This window comes from Penicillium hordei (genome assembly GCF_028827395.1).
Source record: "Penicillium hordei strain IBT 12815 chromosome Unknown utg000005l_segment0_segment0, whole genome shotgun sequence".
Taxonomy (NCBI): Eukaryota; Fungi; Ascomycota; class Eurotiomycetes; order Eurotiales; family Aspergillaceae; genus Penicillium; species Penicillium hordei.
Genome location: NW_026623146.1, coordinates 3576795 through 3596979, shown reverse-complemented (window position 1 = coordinate 3596979; position 20185 = coordinate 3576795). Strand labels below are relative to the sequence as shown.

The window sequence follows — 20185 nt, the reverse complement described above, 5'->3', positions numbered from 1 at the left end:
GTGCCATTATTGTCATTGCTAGTATTATTTCCTATGTATATAAGTTTATGCCATTGAACTCTATTGACATATCCTAGGTTATTGAGTTGCAAGGCTGGGGAAATATTCGGTATTCTTCGTGCCGTATGGATTGCGATCAAGCTACCCCAACCCCCAGACTACACAACTGAACCATATGGCACCCCTTGGTATGAGATCTATGGTAGAGCAAAGCCCGGGAAATGCTTGATGGGCGGTAAAAGACGATCTTAGAGCCTTGTAGATCGATCCTCACCAAAACAAAACGGAAAGGGATGGCATTCCAGCATTTCCTGGCAAGTAGTGTTATTGGGCCATCATACTTCACCCTTTTCGTTGATGGGTTATAAGCCCTTCATTATACGAATTAACCATTACTATGAGGAAAATGAAGCCTTGGTGCAGCGACCCAGGCATTACGCTCAAACATACCGAATGACAGCAACCTCCCGTACACTTGCCATGAAGGCCGGTAAAGCTCCCACAGGCATAGTCTTGAATTACCATTTCTCGAGAATTTAAAATGCTAGATAGCAGGCATTCCCTACACAAGGTAGACTACATGCTTTCTTAGGTAACGTATTGATGCTTCATTATTAGGGCTATCGGAATGTAACATTCTCCCATAATGCCCTTGGGTCTCAGCATTAGAATACCGACAGGCGGCTTTCATACTCATTTCTGTGGACCTGGGAAAGATCCAGGGAATTTTTGCCGTCAGTTAAGAATCGCGATGCGCCACCGAAATTGTTGAAGTTGTATCGCGTTCTCCATCACAAGCTCACTTAGTTCGCGAATACCACACAATCCTTTTCTGATATCACCTCACTTTCTTTAAATCCCAACCATCTATTAACTTTCTTTCTTTACAATGCATTTTTCTAAGAGTGTTATTGCCGTCACGGCCTCCATCGTGTCCGTTGGTCTCGCAGCCGACCCTCTATCCTTCACTTCCTGGCCCAAGGAGCCCCTCAAAGCTGGCAAGCCGGTTACCCTTACATGGACTGGCGCCGATCCTGATCAGGTAATACGTATATCCTCCGCTGAATCATAACAAAACTGACTCCGTTTAGCCTGTGACCATCCTCCTCCGCCAAGGTTCCTCCGGTGACCTGCAAGCTGTCAAGCCCATCACCACCTCGAGCAAGGGCGGCTCCTTCACCTGGACGCCTGACAGCGATGTCAAGGACGGCGATACCTATGCCTTCCAGATCTCGCAGAAAGACCAGACTAACTATACCGCTCTGCTGAAGTCAGCTGGCAAGCCCGCGGCTGATGACCCTGACGCAAAGGATACCACGTCCGAGACTGGCACTGCTGCTTCTACTGCTACAGCCACCGGTACCACCACCGGTACCAACACCAGTACCAACACCGGTACCAACACCGGTACCACTACTGGAGCCACCACTGGAGCCACCACTGGCACTACCGACACTACTTCCGCTCCTAGCACCTCGACCACTGGGGGTACTACCGAGGCAACCCATACCACAATGACCAGCACTACCAGCAAGGCGCTGATTAGCTCCTCTGCCAGCGCATCTGGTAGCCCTTCTAGCTCAGCCGTCGCCAGCTCAACCGATAGCTTGAGGGCTACCCGCACCGAGGTTGTCAATGGCAAAGAAGCATCCTCCACCGGAACCTCGCAAACTGGTGCTGCTTCTATCCCGCAATACTCCGTACAATTGGTAATTGGTATTGTTGGTCTCCTCGCCTACCTTGTCTAGTTCATTCTTTCGTTTTGGCGTTGTCGGTCTTATTTTTGGATGCGGTGTTATGGTTGAGTTATGGAAAAATGGTCTAATTCCTGTATATAGAATACCGCTGGATATCATTGATATATAGGTGGCCTGAGGCGTTGAGGAAGTAATCAATTATATCCAGCATATTCAACTCATCCGACATGCATACATGCACTATCAAAAATCTGAACAAAAACACCAAAACACGAAAAAGCAAAGGGAAAAAAGACAACCAGACCTGTCGTTCTCCGCTAGCGTAGTGGCGTTCCCTGACAGACGCGGAGTTGGAACACAAAGAACCATGATCGACTGATCTTCCACAACTTCAACCTTTCTTACCGCTACTTCCTTATTTTGGGATCTTCTGCAGTATCGTTTTGTTTTAGTCATTGATCTTTTAACAATTGCATGAGACAGCGCCTTTATTGATCAGAGGCCTCCCTTGCGATGCCTAGATGAATAAGCGAAATCATAAGACAACGACCTCACATCTAGCTCAATTGGCTTCTAATACTGGTATGAGCCTTTCCCTTCACAGGTCTACTGGTTTTTGCTCCCGTCTTGTTCTTCCCATCTGGTTCCTCATGACAGGCGCGGGCGGTCACCATGGGGGGCTTCAAACGGGTCATGAAGCGTCTCAGCCCTAGCAAAAATCTTATACCGATTGCTGCTGACCCCCCTATCCGTGCAGAAGCGCCACAGGTCAATCTTCCGCATGTGGACACGCAATTGAATATGCACCAGCATAACGGATTCCTCGACGATGAATCAGCCCCCGAAGGGCAGAATGGTTGGTAATTCCGCTCCTACCCTCAACTTCCAAGCTTACGATCTCCCCCCCCCCCACTCCAGGCTACAATCGAGCCTCCTCATCTCCTTCGAACCCTCCGAACCCCGCCGAAACGAACAATAACGATGCTCCTACATCTGAATGGTCAGCCGTTGGCCATGCAGCGGCGACAGGGAAATCCGGACGTGTTATCCACAATCTCCAAGAGGAAATAGCACGCTTAACGCGCGAATGCACACTCTACAAGTCCCGCGCGGAGGAGTACCAAAGAACCAACGAGGCCTACAAGATCCAGCAGCAAAACATGAACGAGCGCCTACGGAACCTCGAGCAAGTCAACGAGACCAACCTCAATTCAATTGCACGGAAAGACCGGAAGCTGGAGGAACTAAGAACGGAGCTCCAGCACGAGCGCAGCAAGCGACAGGACGCGGAAATGGACGCAAACCAGACCAACCATACTATGCGCGAGGAGCGCGAGAACCACAATCGCGAACAAGCCCGTTCACTAGAGATCGCCAAGCACCACGAGACACAGTACGAGGTGCTATCTAGCGCCACAAAACGCGACAAGGCAGATTTTGCAAAACGCATCAATGCCATCTGGGCCGAGTTCACGACTATCGCCAACGCGCAGAAAACACATATACATTCCACCGAGCGGCTGGAGGTTCTTGCGGATCAGAAGAACAGGGAATTCGACACCCTCAAGGAATCTTATGAGAAACTGCTCGCTCAGCACTCCGCGTATAAGGAAATGAAGGATAACGACTTCCGCGAGACGATTGAGTCTGCCAAATCTAACAACGACATGATCGCTGGTGTACTTGCTCAGGTCAAGGAGACCGAGACAGAAATGAAGTGGGCGATCCGGCTCAATGAAAGTCGGAAACCCAGTGACTGATTGGAGCTTTGTCTTTGTTCATTGTCGGCTGTCTGTGTCAACCTCCAACCTTAACCATACGAATTGTCCATCACCACGCCCATCTTCTCTCTGCTCTCTGCTCAGCTCCCCCCAAAAACTGGTCGCCAAATTAACGCCACGACCGCCTTCCAAAACATTATTCCGTCCCGATTTCATCGTTTCCACTCGATCCTATGTCTCAACAACCCACTCCCTGCCAACCACTCCTCTTCATTTCTCATAGACCATTCTTGGCCGGTGCATGGCGTTTCATTTCCCTTTGCAGCAGATACCCGTGGCAGAGCTCAATTCCGTCGTGTACCCTTCGATTTTTGTATTCCTGTTTCTACTCTTGCCTTCACCTACATTTTCACCTCCTTCCCCGTTGTACTGTTACCCCCTCTTGTTAGATATGACGCTTGACGACCTGCATATTTTTACCTGGATATGATTACACCGTGATGAACATGGTGGCGAGTCTTGTTTCTTGCTTCATGTTCAGAAGACCATTAAAGAGAGTGGCTACATATCTTCTTTCTGCCTAGATGTTATGGGTGGTTATTATGCAGCTCAGAAATTTATACTCTTTCTACTTTTGCTTGATTTGTTCTATATGTACTCCCCATCTTCCATGCATTATTGTAATCCAATCTTATTGTCTTTGATATAAGATAGCACCGCGCGTTCACACGTCCATCGCTTGCCACTGACTTCCAAGTTGATAGACACGAGAGACTCTAGTTGTTCCTTCCATTCAGGAAGGTTTGGACGCCGTCGCTGCCATAACAAGAAACATACCTCACTTGACTCTTTTATTTCGCCTCTACTTCCTCTTTCATTTTCATCTTCATCTTCGTCTCATATGCAATGTTAACTACAGTGTGCTTCATCAAATCGATTGTCTAGGTGCCGTTTACCTAGTCCTTCTGTAATCGATTTGCCTTCACCTGTCTCTTACTCAAGGGCCGATCAACATACCTCTTGCTGAATTGCTTTCTTCAAACATGTTTTAAACTAATCCACGTCTTCAAATCGATTGAAAGCTTAAAAAGCTCTGTCTCCAATCCATTTGCATCCGTTCCACCGTCCCTAGTCGATTCCCGTCCGCCCAGTTGACGGCCGACTCCAATTTATTTGGGTCCATCCTCATCCAAGTGCGCATCGTCACACCTGCCCACCCATAGCTCTTCAACATATAATCCGAGATGGCTAATAGCCGGACGCTTTATTTGAGTTCAATGTGGTCACTGGAGGACCGAGGGGTAAGTTTATATCCTAACATCCTCGTGCTTATCATTCCGAATGGCTGGGACTGACCAGGCTCGATATAGATTTCTGAATTTCGAGACAAGCTCAAGTATGGCATACTATGTACACTTATATTGATCAAAACTGACTCTTTTATAGGAAATTGAATCCCGGTGCTTCGATCAAGGTCCAATATCAATCTGATAAGCATGTGAGTCCGTTGTATACTATTTATAATGGTGGCTCTGCTAATCCTACCCAGTTCTTGATTGTAACTGGTCAGTTCGATGATGAATTCGATGTCGAAATCACATCGCTTCTTGCAACTTATATCGAAGAGCATCGCAATGATGATCTACTTGAGGTATGTTTCAATGCCTCCCCAGCACGCAAGTTATATTGTACTAATGTCTCCTACTCAAGATGCCGAGAGTTCGGCAAATTCCGATCTCGGCCTACTTCGATCCCAATCCCCTTCTTGGCTACGGAAGCGATGCGCAGCCAGGGGTGGAAACCCTAGTGGAGGAAATTATGCCGACACAACCCACTAGCGATGGACCCGTTGTCAAGTTCTGGTATCCCTCGCAGGTGGGATTAGGTCCCATCTCTCATGAATCAGGCCCTCTCCTACGTCGAATTTCCGAAATGACAGAAACACAAATTACAGTGCAGGAAGCCCGAGGGCTCCGTATTTCTGCACAGGACATGGACAACATCAAGGGGGCAATGGATATACTCGACTCCCTTGAAGAGTGCTTGGTATAGTCCTGATTCTTCTTTTTCTAAGTCCTGTATGTTAATATATATTTTCTAGGATCTCATTGAGAACCAAAACCAAGGGCTGATCATCCTTACTCCAAAACGGGAAAACGCTACCTTTCGCGTCATGACATATGCGCAGATCAGTGCCACTGCCTTGTGGCGTATTTTAATCGACCGAAATGCCTCTCTTCGTCTTCCAAAGATAATAATTTTGGTGGTTTGTGAATTCGACGAGCTCGCTAACGAATTCCGTCCACTTCGCAAACTTCGGCAGCCGCCGCAAGTGGTCCTGAAGGAAGCGAGCATTACTAGAGATTGGGAAGACTATTATTTTCCAGAGATAGGTCCGAAAAACGACCCCCTTCTAGGGGAGATTGATCAGCATCTCCTGCCTAAAAGTGAGACCTCTCCCGAGAGGGGCGATGCTCAGCACCCGTTTCTCTCTACTGGGAAGGCAAAAGATGTCGACAATTGGATCTCTCGGGGTGTCGATAAACGGCCTTTGGCAACCGACAGTCGTATAAAAACACCACTGGGAGATGAGCCCACCTTCCCTGAGATTGTTGGGTCCAAGCCTCCACCTGAGTCCGGCGTTTCCGCGCCACGGGACCAGAGACAGTCCAGCCCATTCAAGCCCAATCCGGCAGGCATCAAAGGACGTGTGGTTATGCGACCAGATGGAACTGTAGCACCCCCTATCCAGCCTCGACAAGAGAAGCCAACAGGCACCCCTCGTGGCTCAATTACCTCTCTGTTTAGCAGACTCAGCTATAGGGAGAGAATGAGGGAGCAACAGGCAGCCGGTTCGTCTGCCTCAGTCCCTCAACAAAGAGCCGTCGGGATTGTTCGTAGCGCGGCTAACCCCACTGTTCCAAACGCAGCTTCTAAACAATCGGAAACAAGGTCTAAGGTAACCGGTCCTGTGACTTCTACTTCTACTCAAGAACCGAAATCAATTGCCACCCCGTGTCCCCCAGTTCTGTCCACTCATCCGGGTGCAACACCCAAACAGTCGGAAGAAAAGTCAGATGCAGCTGGTTTGGCTTTCTCTCCAGCTAACAAAGAAGAGAAGCCGACTAGTCGCTCTAGTTCTCCAAGAGTCGACAGGGCCCAGCCTCTTGGCATACTCGAGACAGTGGATTCACAGGTGAATACATCACCCCAAGGGCGAAGTGTCGATTCAGTGATGGGGCAGATAAGGTTAATTATTGATACGGCCAAGACCTCGAGGGAAACTCGAATGGAGGAATTGTCCAACAAGCCAAAAATAACAGATCAAAAACACCCAAGCACCACATCCACTCAGCTGGATCTCAGAAAAGAGGACACAGAAGACCTCAGCCCTCTCATTGATCTTGATTGTGAAGTGAAGAGCCTGGATAGTGGTTTGAAAAACATCGTTGCGTTCGATCCGCCAGCTACAGTCCCATCAAGCGGTCCCAAGGATTCTACAGATGCTCAACATGACCAATTCCAGCATCGTGAGGCTACTACTTCTACTCAAACTGATGATATTTTCGATACACCCAATATCGATGATACAACCATGCAACCTCAGCTAACTTCGACCATCTCTCCTTGTTCTGGGCCAACCGAAGATCTGATGATCCTCCATGCGACGACTCCAGCCTCTGTTACTAGCGAGCCTGCCCAGCCAGGACTCGCAACAGGTGCGCCATTGCCTGATTCAGAGGTTGCTGGCTCTTATAGCCAGAGCGACGTATTGGAAGACGAACAGGAACCCGAACACGCTGCTGAATTTCGCAGCAAGGCGGATGAAGTAGCACTGGAATACCTGCTCAAGCAGATCAAGGAAAATCCAGCCCCGGAAATCCCTAGCATTGAGGAGATTTCTATGCTCCTTTATGCTAACCCAATTGATCCTGCACCTCGAGGTCTGTCCTCTAGCTCGCTTCTCAGTTCTCCCCGTGGTATTCAGCCACATCAAGACCCTGGTCAGGGGGCTGAGAAGGTGCCATTTCTTCATCCAGATCTCATTGATATCTCACCTCAGATGCTTTCTCCTCGCTCGAGTAATGCTTCTTTGCAACCATGCGGCTCCAAAGGCGAGGAGCAAGGTACGGAAACTGAAGTTGGCGAAAAGCTGGCGGTCTCAGATGAGACACAGACAAGGGAATTCCGTGAGAAAATGTTCCATCAGCGGCCTCCCGACAAGGCTTTTCATTGGGTGGATGAGGTAACCAAAGTAGTGAAAAGGGCAAAGATTGAAGTCCACACTGCTGATACCCGGGAGCGAAAGGAAAACACTGAAACCAATGCAGAGCACAAGGGAAATGTTCACGCCCCAGTCGTTAATTTCTGGCACCGAAGAACAGTATCTAAGTCAACACAAGCACAGCCACAAAAAAGCATTGCTTCTCCCACGAAGACGGTTGTGAAATCATCAAAAGAAAAGAAGCTCGTTTATGACTCAACAGAGTCTCTATTTCGCTTCCTTCGACCAATTCTTGATGCAGTCCGCAGCTTTCCCGGAACGTTGAGTCTTCAATTCCAGTTCGGTCTTATGTTCATGCCCAGTCTGCCAGCTTCAACCAAAGAGAGGGAGATGAGCTACAGGGAGATTCACCAGCTGTTCTTCTCTAAGAATAACTTGACACCGCCTCCAGCCTCATTCTTCGAGCGCTTGACTTCCTCCCCAGTGGACATTGACTACCTCATCGACTTGGAGGTCAATCAATCTCGTCTGTTCGACCAAAAGTACAGCCACCGAGGCATAAAGTACGAGTTCTGGTGCCGTGTTGGTCCGAACAGAACCATTGTTATCTCTGTTAATGAATATGGGCATGCTATGATTCGTTATCCTGAGATCTCCCTAGGCACGGTGCACTTGAGTTTCCCTTCACAAGTCTGGGATGCAGCTGCTAGGGTACAAGGCTTTATCGAATACATTACGGGAGCTGACCCGGAGCTTGACGAAGCTGCACGAATGATGGCGAAAAGCATCCGGATAGAACCAAACAATAAACATCTCCGTATGCTGGTCCGTCTACCGCCTGCGTCAAAGTTCAAAATCGAGAAGGTGTTCATGGAACGATGGAGTCGTCACCATTACTTCTCGGAAAAGAGCAAGAACCTGTTTCTCCAAATCAGCGAAACCCAAGAACTCTTCGCCATCCCCTCCATTCTGGATCCAGGTATCATGGTTCTGCAGAACGCCCCGCTTGAGAAAATGGTCAAGGATGGAAAACAGTGGTGGCAAGCCTCAATTGTCAGCAGCAAAGTGGACGATATCATGAAATCAAATTCCTTCCTGGAACCTGGTGACCGCAATGAGTCCTGGTGTGCGACAGATCTGCTCGGTGCAGATATCACAAATGTCGTTCCCTCTACTGCGAACCAGGAGCTGAGTACCCTGGGAGCTGAAGTCGCTCATTCGGGAATTGGAGCAATGTTCCAACTTGCTAAAACTGTCGTGCAGAAAATCGATGCTGTCGGGTACTGGAATAGAGGTCCTGCCAGCCTTGACGGATGCACTAACACGTCGAATGACCGCAGCCAAGGTGGTACGGGTACCGTCAAGGAGCCATCCAATGACTTGGGGAACCAATTAGTACCCTGGTCCCCGGCGGCTGGGATCAAGGAAAAGCACAAGTGGTGATGGGATAGGGAGGATGAAGATGGATCTCGGGATTGGAGTGGAAATGGGACAGATGTATTCTTGTCGTTGTCGTTTGATTCTTAGGATCGTTATGGGTTCATGAATGTACCCGGATGACATCAAGTTGCATTTAAGATAATACGAAAATAAAAAAAACACTGTTTGAGGTTTTGAGAATTGCCCTGTGGTTGATGGATTTGTGTAGTTCAGCCCTATAGTAGACCTCGGGATATCGATATGCGTCTACGACCACGGCCCGCACTGTCTATTGCCACCCACCCTCGTCGTTAGCCACGCAGGTGTTCAGGTGCCCCTATTGACTTTCAATGCTTGACTTTTCCTCGCAAATTAATGGCTACCTAATACCCTTCCAATATAATCCTAGCCCTTCTCGCACATAGCGATGGGCCTTGCCTTGCTTGGTGTTGTCATTTGCGGGATGGATGGGCTTGGGAGACAGAGTACAGTCGTCCACCGGAGATTGCTTGTAGGTGGAGTACTACACGCAGTATTATATAGATATCAGAATGGTATTATCAAGCTCTCTGTCTTTTGATTCAACCTCATCCTCCATTCCAGACACCTCGCTTCTGACAATTTTTGCTTGCTCATATTCGACTAGCTAATTGATGGCTTTCTTCTTATTCGTACTTTTAGTCAATTTGCCAGGTCTCTAGCTAAGCGCGCTGTGCGTTATAACAATTTCATGATGTCTCAACTCAAACGGCCACAACGTGCTCGGCAAATCGACTACTGCACTCTCAATATATCATAGGAAGTAGAAAGTTGGCGTTCTATTGCACGAACAAGTCTTTGCGATTATAGCAAATCATCCCTTCGCGTCGCGTGAGACTATTCAATGTCTCCATTAAACCTAAGCAGCCTCCTCCTGTGGGTTTGAGGATCTTTAGATCCCGCTGCTAACAATGCCTGCACCACCTCAGTGTGACCTGCTATTTCCGCCATTTTGAGGGCTGTTTTGCCGGAATCTTCAATGCCAGCCTTAACGTCAGCTTCAACGTCAATATCTGCTTTCGCTGCTAGCAGTGTCTGCACCACTTCAAGATGACCTCCTTTTGCTGCCGCTTGGAGAGCTGTCCGTTCGCCATACTCGGCAGAAAATACGTTGACGTCTGCTTTTGCTCTTAGCAGCGCCTGCACCGCTTCGAGGTGACCTCCTCCTGCCGCCGCTTGAAGGGCTGTTCTGCCAGTAGATTTAGCATGAGATGCATTGACGTCTGCTCCTGCTGCTAATAGTGTCTGTACCACTTCAATATGACCTCCTTCTGCTGCCGCTTGGAGAGCTGTCCGTTTGCTATATCCAGTATAAAATGCGTTGACGTCTGCTTTTGCTCTTAGCAGCGCTTGTACCACTTTAAGATGACCTTCTTCTGCTGCCGCTTGGAGAGCTGTCCGTTCGCCATATTTAGCAGCAAAAAATGCGTTGACGTCTGCTTTTGCTCTTAGCAGCGCCTGTACCACTTCGAGGTGACCCCCCCCTGCTGCTGCCTGGAGAGCTGTTGGTGCACCATATTTAGCAAATGCGTTGACGTCTGCTTTTGCTCTTAGCAGCGCCTGCACTACTTCGAGATGACCTCCTTTTGCTGCCGCTTGGAGAGCTGTCCGTTCGCCATACTCGGCAGAAAATACGTTGACGTCTGCTTTTGCTCTTAGCAGCACCTGTACCACTTCGAGGTGACCCCCCCCTGCTGCTGCCTGGAGAGCTGTTGGTGCACCATATTTAGCAAATGCGTTGACGTCTGCTTTTGCTCTTAGCAGCGCCTGCACTACTTCGAGATGACCTCCCCCTGCCGCTGCCTGGAGAGCTGTTCGTGCACCATATTTAGCAGAAGAAGATAAGTTGACATTTGCTTTTGCTGTTAACAGCGCCTGCACAACGTCAAGATGACCTGCTTCTGCTGCCGCTTGGAGGGCTGTTCTGTCATTTACTCGGGCATCAATGTCAGCCCCTGCTTGGAGTAACATGGCTAGGGAACGAACACATCCATGTATCGCAGAATATGAAAATCCACGATTCAAGATGCTGCTGGTATCGCTAAGGCGAACGAGCACCTCGGTGTATCGATAACGATTGTGAATGTCAGCGCGCTGAAGGATGAAATCCACCATATTTTCGGAGAAAATCTGAGACTGATGTCTTTCATAGTATAAAAGTAATGCGTAATGACCATGGGCCGATAACCATTGTATAGCCTCTGGTATATCGTTTATCTTGGTATCAGTCTGCTGTTCCGACTCCCATGGTCTGCATGTAAGAACATCATCGCCTTCGATGCACCGGCAAAACAATCCCCACATAGTACTATTCGTATCCGGAGTCAAATCAGCCAGATGGTTGAGCCAGTAGGCCCTGGCGTAATTGAGAAACTGAAACCCTCGCTCCGGCTGGGAAGCATCCCCACCAAGTATTTTTTGTGCTGTCCTCTCTACCCCCCGAGTGCTGAAATGCTGCAGCTGGCGATGACGGGAAAGAAGCCTTTGGGCTATCTTACTAGTAACTCTACTGGAAGAGCGGGTGGGTAGAGTACTAGTACCGAGCTGAAGGGGGTTGATGGGAGTACCGGAACCATTCTTCAGTTTCGTCAACTGACGCTTGAAGTCGGTAAAATCCAGATATATCATGCAAAGGAACCCGAAATTCTGGTCGGCGCTTGACACCTCGAATTGCGCTATGTGTAGACCATTTGTGATAAAAAGACGTTCTTGCACACTACGATGAACATAGTGTATAGTGTCTTCCTCTTCGTCAACGAATGTTAATCCGCAACAACCATTGATGATCCTATCCATGTCATTGGGGACCTTTCCGTGGTCAAAGGTCTTTTGCTCGAGAGAAAGACTAAGGGCTTCTCGATATTCCGTGACTGTCAATGGCCTTTTCACTGTCCCACAATATTGTAGCAGTTTCATTGCCTGCAGGGCTGCCCGTCCCTCTCGAACGCGACAAAGTTTTCGATCATAGAGCTCAGCCAAGCTCTGCGGAAGATGCTTTAGTGCTTCTAGGATGTCGTGATCACAATTCTGCGCACAAAGCTCTTCAATACAAAGACTTGCCCAAAGAAACCTATGTTTTTTGAGTCTATTAGCAGTGCATTTAGGATTGCATAGTCACATAGCCTAATCTTGACATGTGTCTTCGATTTAGTGGCGTTAACACTTACATTCCTCCAGCTTTGCCCCTTAAGGTGTTGTATATCTCTGTGATGATTGCTGGTTCCCCGAGAATCAAAGTCTCATCCTCTAGACACTTTTCCAACGTCTTGGTGATATAGTGATCCATGTCCGACTTGACCTTTTCCTCATTTACTATGATTCTATACTGCGGTGCGGTGTATTTGAACTGTTTTTCAAGTCCGGGTCGGCCTGCGCAGAGAATTTTGAAACCAACATAGTTGCTGCAGAGCTCGGCGATAGCCCGTGCCACCGCTTGAACCCGATTGCTGTCACATTCATCCAGTCCATCCAGGATAACATAGTACTTATCACCATTAGCAGCCTCCAGATGAGACAACAAGAACTTAACGACGTCAGTCGTGCTAAGATCCTGCGTGGTCTCCTGCAAGGAGAGTAGAGTTTCATATCCGCTTTGCTCAATATGAGTATTGAGGATTTGACGGGCAAGACTCCCAAGAATCTCCCTCGCAGACAAAGATGCCTCGTTGTCGATGCGGCAAAAGTAGTAAGATACAGTCTCATTGCTCTTGCGGGCTGTATGTAACCGTAGCTGGTCTACCACATTAGACATAAGCACTGTCTTGCCCATGCCTATGGTGCCTAAACACCAGAGTATCGCAGTTTGCGGATCGTTTTTCCACTCATCAAACACTAACTCTCTCTGAAACCATTCAGCTGTGGTTGAAACTCGTTGCTTCAGGACCTGTCTCAAATGAGGGTCCTGGTTGATAGGAGAAAGATTGTTTCGAATGATTGTCTTCAATTTCGCCATTTCCTTTTTTTTCAATTTCATTCGCCACTCGCTTGCATCGGCTTGTTGTTTCAGTGATGTTTTGTAGAAATCTAGGGTTTTTGGTCGGAATGTTGAATTCTGTTGACTTTCATATTCTAGCAGCTTTTTCGCTTCTTTGTCTGCTTGCTTTGATGCGAGTGATACCTCCAGGTTTATCTTATGTGTAGCTTCATCTAGCAGATCTAGGAATGGCTTAAACTCTGATTCAAAAGGGCTTAGGATCGAGGAAAGAGTTTGTTTGAGGGCGGTTCGACGGGAGACTTCGATTACCTTGACACAGAGATGAATGATGACGGCGTAGAAATCACAAAGGGCACTTTGGAGGCCAGTAGAGCCGGGGTAGAGTAGGCCAAATTGTTGGTATGTCGGAGAAGATTTGCCGATACGCATGATCATGTTTGTGACTTTGTCAAAGTATGAGGCCACATTACTCGCCGTCAATATAGCAGTCTTTATACCTCCCCAGACGAGGGCGGCTACTATCGGATTAGAACTAATGAAGGTGTCGACGACGCCGGTGAACTGTTGTGTTGCCTCTAAAAAGGTACATAGCCGTGGAGCCACGCACCTCCTCGTTGTGCTGCTATTTCTAGCATCAATCTCTGCGACAAACTCTATAACGCTGGCAATATCTGGTGTGGTGGTGCTTTTTTGAAACTCTCGTTTTTGCTCCTCTGTCAGGGTATTCTCAAAATTCTTCAATGCTGCATTAAGAGATTGTGTAGGGTCTGCCCCCTGCGCTTCTGCTCTTGGGAGCAGTTGAAGGGCCATCGGACGGTTCCCGATACACAAGTTAATTGTTTGTCGAAATTAATTCACAGAAGTGTGTGGGAATTTCCATAGACTCTATCGTTGCACAGCCTGTGTGAAGGTCATGGGCGGGGTTAATGTCGTTTTGACAATAGCTGAGCCTCGCTCACAGCCCTGCAATGATATAGACCAATTAGGGTCGGCCACATCAGTGATCGTCACGTGTGAAGTCAGTCCTGAAGTACACATATTGTGTACTGATACTAAAGCCATCTTCAATCCAGAAATACCACCAAGAGTGCATGCTGAAGAATTTAAACGTTCTTTTTGCCATTAAATCGAGGGAGCCCGGAAAACCCGATGTCTGCCAATAGTAGTCTATGCTCAGTGTATGATAATAAACAACCTCTAAACTTAATGCGAGTATATTCTTCCCTTTGACCCAAGTATAATCATTCTTCCTCTTCCGGCGCATCATCCACACCACGTAGCCAGGCAGCTCTAGCATCTACCGCTGCCTTCCGCACATCACGCTTAGGATCATCAAGAACCGCCCGCAACGACCTCAGAACCTGAGTCTTAACAGGCAAGAGCGGCGAGATACCCGGCGGCGCACGCGTGTTAGCCGCAGCGCCGGGCACCTGGTGCGTGGCAAGGAGATTGAGACATTTCAAAGCATCCGCGCGGAGACGGGGGCTATTAACAGCGCCAGGTCCGATGTTTGTAGCTGTTGTTTTGAGGAGTCTCGTGACAAGACTTTGGACGTGGCCACACTTGTCGATGACTACGACGCCGTTATCACGGATAATAACGGCGAGAGTATCAAGTGTTGCTGTGCGGACCGCGACGGAATCGGCGGTCTGAAGATCGAGGGATTGCAGGAGGAGGGGGAGCAGGGTGGGGAGTTCTGGCATGACCAGGGCTGTGGGGATTGTGGAGAGGATACCCGCCAGGGCAGTCAGGTGTGCTGGTTTGATATGTTCAAGCGCTTTTGGGGCGGTGGCAGAGTCATCTGTGCCGGCGATGTTCACTTCGCGGATGCGAGATGAGATCAGGGGGATGACTGTTGTGAAGAGACGCTGTCTGCAGAGGAGGCGGATTGTGGCGCCGTTGGTTGCGGACAGGATGTCGTCTTCGCCGAGGATTATAGAGAAGCCTTGTGCTGCTGTCGCGCTGGTTTGCTGGACTGGGGAGGAGAGAAGAGCAAGGAGGGAGGTCAGGATGTGGGTGGTTGAGGGGGCTAAGCGGAGGATCAAAGCTTTGGAGAGCCAGAATATGGTGCGGATGGTCGCGGGGTTGAGATTCTTTGATTCTGTGTCCTGGCTTTGGAGGAGAGAATCAAAGAGTTTCTCGGCGATTGTCACATCCTGTTTCGACAAGAACTTGTTGACGAGCAAGGCTAGGTGACGCAGGTAGGCTTGGTGTGTTGCTGGTTCGGTGCTCGAGACTGCACGATGGACCAGATTCAACAGCAAACCCGACATGTCTGGGTTAGTGTGCGGGATTTTGTTGCCGCAGTCCTTGGATATTCCCGCGAGCAAGTATGTCGAGATAATGATAGTACGTTCTTGGTCCGCATTTGTAGTCTGGGTGAACGGAATAGGCACAAAGTCTTCAGCGGCAGAGAAGAGGCTGTAGACATTTTCGGCAACTTGTTCCTGTTTCTGAATGGAAACAGACCGCACAAGAAGATTGCAAAGTCGACCCAAAGTGTCAAGCACAGTAGGATCATTAAGAATGCGGTTCTTTGCCCTGCCAGATGCCGATGCTGCGACATCACGGCAAAGTCCAACCACAACCTTGTCGAAGTACAAATTCACACTCTGGTCTTGTTCCATGCTTCTCTGTTGCATAACATAAAGCAAAGTAGTGAGAATTGCACGTGGGTAAGCAACTGACCGGAGTTGCTCCTTTTGCAGCAGAATAGATAGTTTGCTAAACAGACGACGGAAGAGTGTCTCGAAAATGTCCCTCTCGACGCTGATCTGAGCAAGGGTCTCGAGTGTCGGCAGATACAGGGCATGCGAGCCTTCATCTTCCTCTGGCAGAGTTGCCACAAACGCAGGGAAAGTGATATCCACAATCAAGCGGGGCTTGTGCTTGGAAATCTCAGCAAGAGCAGCAATAGCTTCTTTCTTGAGGTCATTCCGGCCCACAGATTCCTCCTTGAGAAGGATTTCGTCAAGGTATTGCACGAAAAGCCCAATCTCATTCTCCTGAAAGAAATCACGCAAAGTAGACAGACGCAAGAAGCCCTTCAAGGCAGTCACCCGGAAGGAAACCTCTTCCTTGGCTGCACCCATCAATGCCTGGCCAAAGAGGTCCGAGAATTGGTCTTTGAATTCGAGTAGCGGGTTTTCGATAGTTACCTCACCACCCCGGGTGGTCCACTGTCCGAATACGGTTGTAGCAGCTTCGAACAAGACATTCAAAGTTTCGAGAAGTGCCCTCTGTTTGACGATTCCGTCCGCTTCTTGGTAAAGGGTGAAAATTGGAGGTACGACTGTTTGTACAACAAGGTTAAATGAAACGGGCGAACCAGCAGACACACAGCTGAGGATCGACTGGGCCGGCTTGGCCTGCTTGTTTTGAGGCTCCTGGAGTTGCTCATTACACTCCTTGGTGATTGGCTGAAGGTACTTTGCAAGAGGCAATTGCTGTGACACTTCAGTAACTCCTTCAGATAGCCGTTGGGTGATTGCTTGCAGGGCCTCGAGGGACATTTCAGATAAAAACTCCTCTTGGGCATTGAGAATCTCAAACTTGAGGACTTCCCATATGGTAATAGAGAACTTGGACACTGTGTCGGGGTCGTATGAATGAATACATGCGATCAATGTACCAAGTGCATCTTTCTATAAATCTGTTAGATGACTTCAAGATCACAGTGTCTTGAGCAATCTTACCTTTACATTGGGAGAAGTAGAATCAAGCTTGTCCAATAAGGCGGGGATAGCGTGGGGTGCAAAATGCCTTGTGGAAGAGATACATTCTTGAAGACGACCCTTCAGATCCTGTGCAGTGATTCCATAGGGATCGTTGGGTGGGGGTCGGAAGGTAATTGGGAAGTAGCTGTAAACCGAGTCGAAGAGGGTCTGTCTAGTGTCAGCGGAATCCAGCATCCACTACCTTCGGAAATTACACATACTTCAACGTGGTTCGAGATGTCCCATTCGACCATAACGACTTTCAGGATCGAGAAAACAATCATCAAATTCCTAGGGTCTTTCTCTCCCGTCATGATATCAACAACGCCCAGAAGCGAGATATCTCCCATATCACGCATAGCTCCACGGTGGTTTGACATCAAATCATTAAGCAATTGATAGACGTGGAACCGTTGTGTTTGAGACCGGGATTGGAGATCTTGAAAGTTGGAGAAAAGCCTATATCAATAAATCAGCACTGGAACATCATCGAGTTAAGCTTTATCCCCGGTGAACACAGGGATGTCGCATGCAACCAAAAGGTATAGCACCTACGCTTGTGCTACTTGAGTAGCCAAAAACTTGTTAAACCGGTCCAGACCCTGCAGGGCCTGTAACCCATCAACAGCACCTCCATCCTCAATCCTATCACAGAAGAATGTAGTTAAAACTTGGATCTGTTGTCTCGAGAGGTATTTCGGCGATAGAGCTTGGATAATGGCCGTAAGATAAGAAATCGCCTTTCCACGTAAAATCGGGTCTTCGTCGTTAATATATTCACCGAGAGATTGGACGGTATCAATCAGAGTCGTCTTTTTAGTCTCAACATCTATATTCACTCCCGTTAGTAATGCAACGATTTGAAGTGGTCTCAGGTGCGGGGCGAATTGGCATACCATGCGCGATTCCCTCCGCAATGCGCTTGGCTTCTTCTTTATCGTGGTCCACGACCAGCATAAAGGTCTGCAGAGCCGACATGATACCAATCGAATCAATTAGGAGCACCGGACGTGTAGATTGCGGGGGCAAGACCAAGATCGCATCGGCCAATTTCTTGTGGCCGGATGCCCTTATCGATAAGGGTCAGGTGATTCTGTTATCTCTCTCTTTACATCACGTGTCACGGCCTGTTGCGTCATGGATGTAGTGAGACCTGCTTCCCTGTCCGGTGTCATTGGCAGCAAGATGGCTCCAACCCGCAACATGGGACTTAATCGACTAACAACAACTATTCTATTTACATTTCTTCTCGCTAGCTCAACGTCTGCATTCTGGGGCCTATCATATCCCTTCCCCTCCCGTCAACAGCCACTAGCTGTCGAACACAAAGAGCATCGATCAATAATGGATAAGATACTTCCTGGTATTGTCCAGCCACAGAAGACGGCTCCCGACGAGGATTTGAGCTCAAAAGACAGCGGTAGCCCTATCATCTCAGATGTCCTGCCCAAGACCAAGGGCATCAATATCTTTGCACGGTTAACCCGTGACTTTGAGCCAGTCGCCAACCGCCTTAATGATGCATCCAAGAACATTACAGTTCTAGCACCACGCAATAGTGCAATTCAGGCTCTTCCGCGGAAGCCCTGGGAGAATCCAGAAGACTACAAGAAGTTCGGAGAGGTAAATGCATATGAGGGGCAGGATGGTCAAGATCGGGCAAAGCGGAATCTACAGCGATTCGTGGAGGCCCACCTCATCCCTGCTAGTCCCTGGAGAGTTGGGGAAGAGGTCGAGACGCTTGCAGGGGAGAAGTTGAAATGGACGAAGGAGGGCGATAAGATCTTTGTAGGTTTTATCCTCTGCAAGTCGTTGGTATCATAACTGACTGTCTATAGATCCAACCTGGCAATATTGAAGTTGATTCAATTGCGGAGAAGGTCCATAATGGGGAAGTCTGGATCTTGAATGATGTTATTAATTACCGTCAACAGTGATTGGTTATGAGTTTACTACGATTTATGGATATTGTGCAATATGAATCATTCAAGAACACTCGGGTAAATGATGTAGATCCACAAGATTGCGGCTTATTTAAAAACACGGCGCATTCTATTCTTTATGGCTATCCAAAGCCAGCGATGACCTCAAGACAGGTATATACACCAACACTGGACATCACATGCAATGTCAAAACGGAAATTAGATCCCCGTAGGAGCAAAGTTTTGCAGGATTCTCTCTTCCACCCCATCCAGAATGCAGAAGTGCTCCATCACTTCCAAGTTCTCCGCTTCGTTCAGATACAGCTTGTCGGGATCTTGGCCAGGCTGAAGCGGGTTGACCATTGCGGCTGGGTTAGCCATACCCATCTGCTGGGCCATTTGGTTGGCAGCTATAGATTATTAGTGACAGTTCTCATGGGCAAGGTCAGGTAGATTCATACCGTTATCACTGCCGAGGATGAATCCAAAAACGGACTGAAGGCCCATCAAGTTGAGGAAGTACCACGAAAGACTGGAGACCCATTGCACATCAAGGTCGCGAGTCATGACACCAGACTGCAGCATCGACTTGAAGCGGATGGTAAGAGGGAAGGGCAATTTCACTGTAATATCTGTAAGCTCGTTGCTCGTGTCCATTTATATCAAAATGCAACATACGGATGACAAAGCCAGAGAAGAAAGCATTGATCCAGCTCATGATCAAGGTTTGCGGGATCATCATCATCATGTTTCCCTTAAGCATTCCCATCATAGCTTCCATACCCGCGGGGTCAGTCATGGGATTCGCGGGGGGTTGGCCACGGTTGTTGGGGTCCTTCAGAAATGCGCCGTTGCGGAATCCAGTAACCATGTAGTTCTTGCGCATCTCGAAGGACTCGCGGTCGAGTACGGAGCAGGCATTGTTGCGGAGATTCACACCGCGGAGAAGAGCAAGGCGCTCGCGAGACTCGGCAAGAGTGGATGGCGATTTGGGGGGCGTGTTCATCAGGACCGTAGCATAGTGGCGAAGGATACCGGTCAGGATCTATTGAAGAAGAGGGGTTAGTTTCAGTTTCAAAGACATCGTAAATATTCAAGCTTCAGGCGCCGGGTGTAGTTCATACCATAACAATTGAAATGGGGAAGAGAATCCAATAGCTATAAGCAAATGGTCAGTCCAACTTCCGCTTGATCGAATCATGTTCTCTCACAATAGCGCCGGATCCCTAAGGATGGTCTGCTCAGCCCCTTGAATTGCCATATTAAGGCGGAATAAGAATCAAAGAAGTGACTTCTTTGAACCCAAACAATAAATCAGTGGTGGCTGCAGGTGGGGGATGGAAAGTTGAAGGGGCCGCGAACGAGAGGTTGCCAGGCGGAGAGGGATGTCATTGGCCCGCGTTAGCTCCAGCTTTCTCCAAAGGGCCACGCCGCATCTTTGTCCTGCGATAAACAACAGTCCTGTCTTGACCACTGAATGCTGAACCACGTTCGATCTTTTGGTTTTTAAA

At 48.5% G+C, this 20185-nt stretch overlaps 8 protein-coding genes across 8 annotated transcripts; 5 read left to right on the top strand and 3 right to left on the bottom strand.

The window, feature by feature from the left end:
• Nucleotides 1-889: 889 nt before the first annotated feature.
• Nucleotides 890-1748, top strand: N7537_010201 (GPI anchored serine-threonine rich family protein; the record flags this gene model as incomplete). The annotated part of the gene is made up of 2 exons (XM_056901255.1): nt 890-1042; nt 1092-1748. The coding sequence occupies 2 exons, from the start codon at nt 890-892 to the stop codon at nt 1746-1748; spliced, it is 810 nt and encodes a 269-aa protein (XP_056749923.1).
• Nucleotides 1749-1932: 184 nt separating this feature from the next.
• Nucleotides 1933-2156, top strand: N7537_010200 (uncharacterized protein; the record flags this gene model as incomplete). The annotated part of the gene is made up of 2 exons (XM_056901254.1): nt 1933-2019; nt 2040-2156. The coding sequence occupies 2 exons, from the start codon at nt 1933-1935 to the stop codon at nt 2154-2156; spliced, it is 204 nt and encodes a 67-aa protein (XP_056749922.1).
• Nucleotides 2157-2369: 213 nt separating this feature from the next.
• Nucleotides 2370-3457, top strand: N7537_010199 (uncharacterized protein; the record flags this gene model as incomplete). The annotated part of the gene is made up of 2 exons (XM_056901253.1): nt 2370-2553; nt 2616-3457. 2 exons carry the CDS (start codon nt 2370-2372, stop codon nt 3455-3457), a joined length of 1026 nt encoding a protein of 341 aa, XP_056749921.1.
• Nucleotides 3458-4662: 1205 nt separating this feature from the next.
• Nucleotides 4663-9086, top strand: N7537_010198 (uncharacterized protein; the record flags this gene model as incomplete). The annotated part of the gene is made up of 6 exons (XM_056901252.1): nt 4663-4719; nt 4789-4814; nt 4865-4916; nt 4968-5069; nt 5129-5464; nt 5520-9086. The coding sequence occupies 6 exons, from the start codon at nt 4663-4665 to the stop codon at nt 9084-9086; spliced, it is 4140 nt and encodes a 1379-aa protein (XP_056749920.1).
• An 852-nt stretch (nt 9087-9938) lies between these two features.
• N7537_010197 (ankyrin repeat domain-containing protein) lies at nt 9939-13845 on the bottom strand (the record flags this gene model as incomplete). The annotated part of the gene is made up of 2 exons (XM_056901251.1): nt 9939-12171; nt 12269-13845. 2 exons carry the CDS (start codon nt 13843-13845, stop codon nt 9939-9941), a joined length of 3810 nt encoding a protein of 1269 aa, XP_056749919.1.
• Nucleotides 13846-14276: 431 nt separating this feature from the next.
• On the bottom strand, nt 14277-17729 carry N7537_010196 (MET18/MMS19 family protein; the record flags this gene model as incomplete). The annotated part of the gene is made up of 5 exons (XM_056901250.1): nt 14277-16679; nt 16731-16919; nt 16973-17210; nt 17307-17580; nt 17648-17729. The coding sequence occupies 5 exons, from the start codon at nt 17727-17729 to the stop codon at nt 14277-14279; spliced, it is 3186 nt and encodes a 1061-aa protein (XP_056749918.1).
• A 159-nt stretch (nt 17730-17888) lies between these two features.
• N7537_010195 (uncharacterized protein) lies at nt 17889-18688 on the top strand (the record flags this gene model as incomplete). Its single annotated transcript, XM_056901249.1, has 2 exons — nt 17889-18539; nt 18590-18688. The coding sequence occupies 2 exons, from the start codon at nt 17889-17891 to the stop codon at nt 18686-18688; spliced, it is 750 nt and encodes a 249-aa protein (XP_056749917.1).
• Nucleotides 18689-18893: 205 nt separating this feature from the next.
• N7537_010194 (ER membrane complex subunit EMC3) lies at nt 18894-19935 on the bottom strand (the record flags this gene model as incomplete). The annotated part of the gene is made up of 5 exons (XM_056901248.1): nt 18894-19084; nt 19136-19297; nt 19353-19719; nt 19799-19832; nt 19886-19935. 5 exons carry the CDS (start codon nt 19933-19935, stop codon nt 18894-18896), a joined length of 804 nt encoding a protein of 267 aa, XP_056749916.1.
• Nucleotides 19936-20185: the final 250 nt, after the last annotated feature.